At 39.5% G+C, this 5,814-nt stretch overlaps 1 protein-coding gene across 1 annotated transcript; it reads left to right on the top strand.

Moving 5' to 3' along the window:
• Positions 1-4,306, top strand: LOC115380062 (potassium-transporting ATPase subunit beta). The gene is made up of 7 exons (XM_030081115.1): positions 1-293; positions 2,114-2,242; positions 2,338-2,451; positions 2,603-2,808; positions 2,932-2,994; positions 3,100-3,192; positions 3,872-4,306. Exons 1-7 carry the CDS (start codon positions 182-184, stop codon positions 4,028-4,030), a joined length of 876 nt encoding a protein of 291 aa, XP_029936975.1. The 5' UTR covers positions 1-181; the 3' UTR covers positions 4,031-4,306.
• The last annotated feature ends 1,508 nt before the right edge of the window (positions 4,307-5,814 follow it).

Here is a 5,814-nt window from a genome sequence, read left to right as displayed (position 1 = left end):
CAAGAGCACAAAACTGAGAACACCTCAAAAACTGTGAGGAGGTACAGGAGCGAGGGGAGCAACAGAAACAAATAACACCATTTGTTGTTTGAACAGAGGTGAAGAAGTGCATAAAGCTGAGAAGAAGACAGAGAGAATAGAGGAACCGTGCCGTGGCTCTTGATCAGCATAAAAGTTCAACATGGCCACCTTGAAGGAGAAGAGGACTTGTGGCCAGCGCTGCGAAGACTTTGGACGTTTCGTCTGGAACTCAGAGAATGGAACGTTAATGGGAAGAACACCTGAGAAATGGGGTAGGGATACAAGAAGGCTTTCTCAAAATAGTACTTTTGAGACTTGATTTATCTCTCTTGGGCTACATTAAATGAATCTTCAAAATATGAATGAACCCATTAACACCTGATTTTCCCACCTTAAATTTCTCCTTAACTAGCTGCAACATTAGAAAACAAACATTAGAAAAACATTATTTGTTCATATAATGTCACATACGTACATACACATACAATATCACATAGATATTCTGTATCTGCTGACAGCAGCACTTCATTGACGCTACATCACACTTAAACTGAATGAAATATAAAATCCCAACGTGCCATTTATGGCTGCAGCATCATATTAAATAGAAAATATAGTCTTTTGCATCATTGTATATACACACTCCAGCAGGACATATTTGGCATCTTTGGAATCTCTACAAGAAATAAAATAAAATAAATTTCGGTGGATCTGAACAGTTTGGCCGTGCAGCATGCATTTGTGCTGAGTGCCACAGTTTAAGAGGTTAAAATATCAGAAAAGACCAATGTTTGCCCAATTTCTGCAAGTGAACACTTGAAAAATTATACTCTGATTAATTTCTGTTAACTTTCTTCTGGTGAATCAGGAGTTGTTCCCAGTCTTTTCTGGGGGTCTGAGGTTGGTGCTGCTGGTTAGGCTAGTTAGGTAGGTTTGGACCTGTGCTTTGTTTTGGTTCCCTCTGTTTTTATTTTGTGGGCATACTACATTGCATGATTTTGTTTTTTGGTCGATTGCGGTAGATCATAGTTTTTGATGACGGGCTATCTACATAAACAAACTTGACTTTCTGCAATGTGACATATTTAAAAAAAAAAAAAAAAAAAAAAAAAAAAAAAGTCTAGGAGTGGAATAACCAGAGATATGCAGCAGGAGTATCACTATATTCATTCTGTGCAGGTTTGATTTAATTTGTAGTGCAATGGGATGTGTGGATCATGATTAACTGCTACATTTATTTTGTCTTATGACTTTAAAAGGGACCTATTTCCATAATGCACCACACAGAAGCAAGGGTTTGTTCACGCTAACAAATACACACATACACACACACACACGGACACGTGAGCTCTGTGTGTTCACTCTCGTGGGCGCACCACACTGTACGACTTTTCCTGTCCTTTTTCTGTCACCACAGTATTCTTGTGTTTTCGGTTTGTGGACAGAGAGATAAGCGGAGTGGTGTGATAAGCTGTGGCTTGTGAGACTCCTTCCCCTCTGTTTGATCTTGCAATCAGAATGAATTGAGCTCACCTCGACAGAGGACACCTTGACCTCTGGCAGCGTACACATACACCTTTTCTACCACATTCATGGTCAGCCCAAACTACTTGAGTGTCTTAATTGTTGTTTTCATTTTTACATTATGTGCTATTCTGTATTTTACCATTTTTGTTTGTTATAGATATATATTGTTCTTTCATGTTTTAGCTGTACTTGACACAACTGTAAATGAGGAGTTTTTCCTTAATGGTTCTTTTAGGTCAAAATAAAGCACGTAAAATTGCACATACTCTCTGGCATGAGTGTCTACAATGACGCATAACTGCCCTGCTACTGTATATACTGTAACTACAGGAAGCATTTAAAGGGATAAATGTGCCATCTGTTTTATAGTGTACATCGGTCCATTTGATCAGCTGTGAAACCCTCCACGATACACAAGGGAAAGGTCACCTTCTACCGCAAGGCTCTAAAACAAATATTACAGTACCACGGAGATGCTAGGGCAGAAAGGGACACTTCAATGTCAAATAATCATGTAACAGCTACCCTTCAGTACCAAACATATACCCTTCTCTCTCCCTGACAGTGTACATCAGTCTATATTATGTGGCCTTCTACGTGGTCATGACAGGACTCTTTTCTCTGTCCATCTGGGTGCTCATGTACACGTTGAGCCCTTACGCCCCGGACTATCAAGACCGGCTCAAGTCTCCGGGTAACAACACAGCAACACAGACTTAAGGCAGTGACTTGTATTAGATGTCAATATACCTCTTAATTAACAAGCTCTCTGTCTGCCTGTCCACTCAGGGGTGATGGCGTGGCCGGACACCTACGGAGAGGAGATTCTTGAAATCATCTACAACACATCGGACAAGGCCAGCTGGAAGAAGATGTCCAACTGCCTTCATGACTTCCTGAAGCGTTAGTCTTTACTGAAACCATTTGGCATTTATCAGTATTGCTTAGCAAGACAGGGCCCAGACTCTAGACTCCAAAACGCTGTCCACACTCCAAAAACTTCTCTCAAAAATCTCTCCTGTCTCTCTTTCTTCCTGCCACCTCTGTCCTTCAGCATACAACGACACCAAGCAGCTGGAATGTAATCACCACAACTGCACCAAGGGGAAGTATTTCATCCAGAAGACCTTTTCTGCCCCTGATCACACCAAGTGGGCCTGCCCCTTCACCCAGAGCATGCTGGGACCCTGCTCGGGACTTGAGGACCCAACATTCGGCTACAACTGCACCATGCCTTGCGTCATCATTAAGATGAACAGGGTACGTTCAGAGCTGTGAATCCTGATCAACAGTGCAGTTTAAAATGTTGGACCTCACTTTTGTGGGATATGTTTTCAGGTCATGTATGTAAATAGACAAAAAATTTTTGTTGTGTCTCTCCAGATCATTGATTTTCTTCCCTCCAATCAGACTGACCATCCCCCATATGTCAACTGCACCATGCTGGTGAGCAGCAACTGCAAACAATCATTTCAATAGCTTGCATCAAAAAATAAATAAATAAATAAGGTTTCACAAATATGCTGATATTCTGTGACTCTCTGTGTATAGGAGGGACATGAAAATGTGGCAAAAATTGAGTATTTCCCAGAGAACGGAATAATGGACCTATCTTATTTCCCTTACTACGGCAGGCTGGCACAGGTAAGCAACAAAGTAGCAACAAGACCCTCAGCTGAAAGTTGTCATACATAAAAATATGTTTTAAGCCATTAAAATACCCTCTTTGTAAGAGTCAAGCAACTGATTTTGAGTTGGGTGCTTTTGCAATCTAAGAGAATAGGTTTGCAATCAAAAATGGATTTGACAGCAAAACTATCCAAGTTGTGTTTGCAAATCCAAAAATTTTCATTTGCCATCCCAGCCACAAGATTCAGCTCAACAAGCAAAACGTTTGGATTTGCAAAGAAAAGTTGTTTGATTTATTTGCTTTACTAATTTTTTGATTGCAGTGTTGATCTTTCTTTCAAATCTTTTTTTGTTTTTGTTTTTTATTGCTAACCTATTCTGTTTGGTTGCATGATAGAGAAACAAAAAGCACATAATTCTCCACTGTCAAAAATAAAATGGGAAAAAATAAAAAGCAATAAATGAAGATGACAATGTATACTGATTTTGCAAAAGTGTTGAAACTGTTGAACTGTTTTGCAAGCAAATGTCAAAAGATGACATGTACGTTTATGAGACGTGCATTACAATGTCCACCATCATTTGTGCCAACATAGACATCAGATGATTCAAATTATGTATTTTTCATGTCCTTCTATATAAGAGAAACACACTAAAGTAATGGTGTGCATTCATTCTCTCCGTCTGTGTTTAGCCCACCTACGTGAACCCGTTGGTGGCGGTTCGGTTCAGCCTGATCGGGAAGAAGAAAGCCAAGATCCAGTGCAGAGTCGTTTCCGACAAGATCAGCTATCAAAACTTCTACGACCCCTACGAGGGAAAAGTCATCTTCGACATCCAAGCTCTGAAATGAGAAAAGTGCCAGCACCAGAGAGGGATTTGGGCAGAATGGGGTTCCATCATGTAACTACTTACCCATCACTATCAAACATATGTCAGGTATCCACAGGTTAATAGTGTCTGGAATTGTACCTTCTAACCAATTGTATTCAACTCTCACACTGAAGGCTCACACTTGTAAATTTGGATTGAAGGAATATTTACAGTGAAGATGCATGTTGCTGCCAAATGCGCTGCCTTTATAAACATGATTTGTCCTGCTTTGCTTATTGATTCATGTTACAATCTCTATCAGTTTTTAACATAAAACATAACATTAACATTAAAGTCTATTGATTATAATGTAACCTGTTGTACAGATGGAGATGGAAAGTACATTTACCTTAAGTACTGTGTGATTTTGTGCAATTTGGAGACTCTGGCATTTTGAGACTCTGCACCAACTGGTGTTTCCAGTTGGTGCAACTTCATACTTTTACTCCCCTACATTTCAGAAAGAAATATTCTACTTTTCACTTCACCACTTTTATCTCATGACTGCAGTTACAAAGTACTTTGCAGAATAAGGTTTTACATGCAAAACGTACAATAAAATCATAAAATTGGTTAAGAGCTTCAACTACCCATAGTAGTTATTAGTAGAATAGTTAGACCTTGAACCACCCACATAATTAAAATACCTTTTCCAGTTTAAGGCCTTTAATGGAATTTAACTCTCTGAAAGGGACAATTCTTCAGATCAAATATTTTCACGTTTGATAGGACTTTTTATTGCCTGTTACTGTACCCGAGACTTGAGTAACATTTTGATTACAGGACTTTTACTTTTAATAGAGTATTTTTCCAACATGATATTGCTGCAGTGTATTTACACACAAAGACACACAACGTGCAAGAGTTGGCAAAAGAGTGACAGAGCAATAGGAAGCAGGAGAAAGGGAGAAACAGGCAAAGAGTCTCAGGTCTTTCTCAGCTGTGGTAACACTCAGCACTCATTCGTCAAACTTGCGCAGTAATCCTGCAAGATCCATCTATAAACCACTGAGTCACTATACGTCACTCCACATTCAAGTACAATACACGCAGATCTGAGGATTAGCTGGGGAGGGAACTCACTCAAAACTAAACTCAGTGACCTGCATTCTGGTGGCTGATTGAGAGAAAATTTTACAATATCAAACATCCTGTGAAGGAGATTTGGCATACGCATCTAAATGAACCCTTCTAAATAGCAACACTAATTATGCATTCACTTCTTGCAGTAAAATGTCAACAAAGCTAAGTGACTGTTTTACTCTAAATCCCAGATTCCACTGCAGAGAAGAACCACATGAAAGCAGTGTAACCCTGAACATGTACATTTGCTAGACTAGCTGTAATTAGTTATGTTTCTCCTGTGCTAGCAGGATGATATGGTGATGAGGTTTCTCATATTTCAGGCTTTGTGGGTTATCGGCTTTCGCAGTACATGCACACACGCACACAAATAAAAACACAAACATGAGCTGCCTAATTGGCTGGTGGTTATTAGCCGGTTATTAGACAGGGTTATGTCGACTTAAGAGGCCAGAAAAAAGGACATTACTCTGATGTAAATTTCTCTTTCCAAACCTGTGGCTCCCAGAGATGGAGATTGTAAAATATACTTTAAATGCAGATTTTTTTTTTTTTTTTTTTTGCTTCACAAAGCCCTCCAGGTGAGGCAGGACAGACAGGCAGAGGCAGTCTTTGGATCTCTATCATGCAACTACGTTTTCAGAAGGCACTGCATCTAAAAATACAAAGAGTAGACATTTC

This window comes from Myripristis murdjan, chromosome 3 (assembly GCF_902150065.1).
Source record: "Myripristis murdjan chromosome 3, fMyrMur1.1, whole genome shotgun sequence".
Lineage (NCBI taxonomy): Eukaryota > Metazoa > Chordata > Actinopteri > Holocentriformes > Holocentridae > Myripristis > Myripristis murdjan.
Note: the sequence above shows the minus strand (reverse complement) of the source record. Positions and strands in the feature narration are given on the sequence as shown.

Bases quoted from the DNA above. Each gene is read 5' to 3' on its own strand.
- LOC115380062 (XM_030081115.1), top strand. From the start codon at position 182: ATGGCCACCTTGAAGGAGAAGAGGACTTGTGGCCAGCGCTGCGAAGAC. The intron at 2,452-2,602 runs GTTAGTCTTTAC...TCTGTCCTTCAG, and splicing joins CCTTCATGACTTCCTGAAGC to CATACAACGACACCAAGCAG. The intron at 2,995-3,099 runs GTGAGCAGCAAC...CTCTGTGTATAG, and splicing joins ATGTCAACTGCACCATGCTG to GAGGGACATGAAAATGTGGC.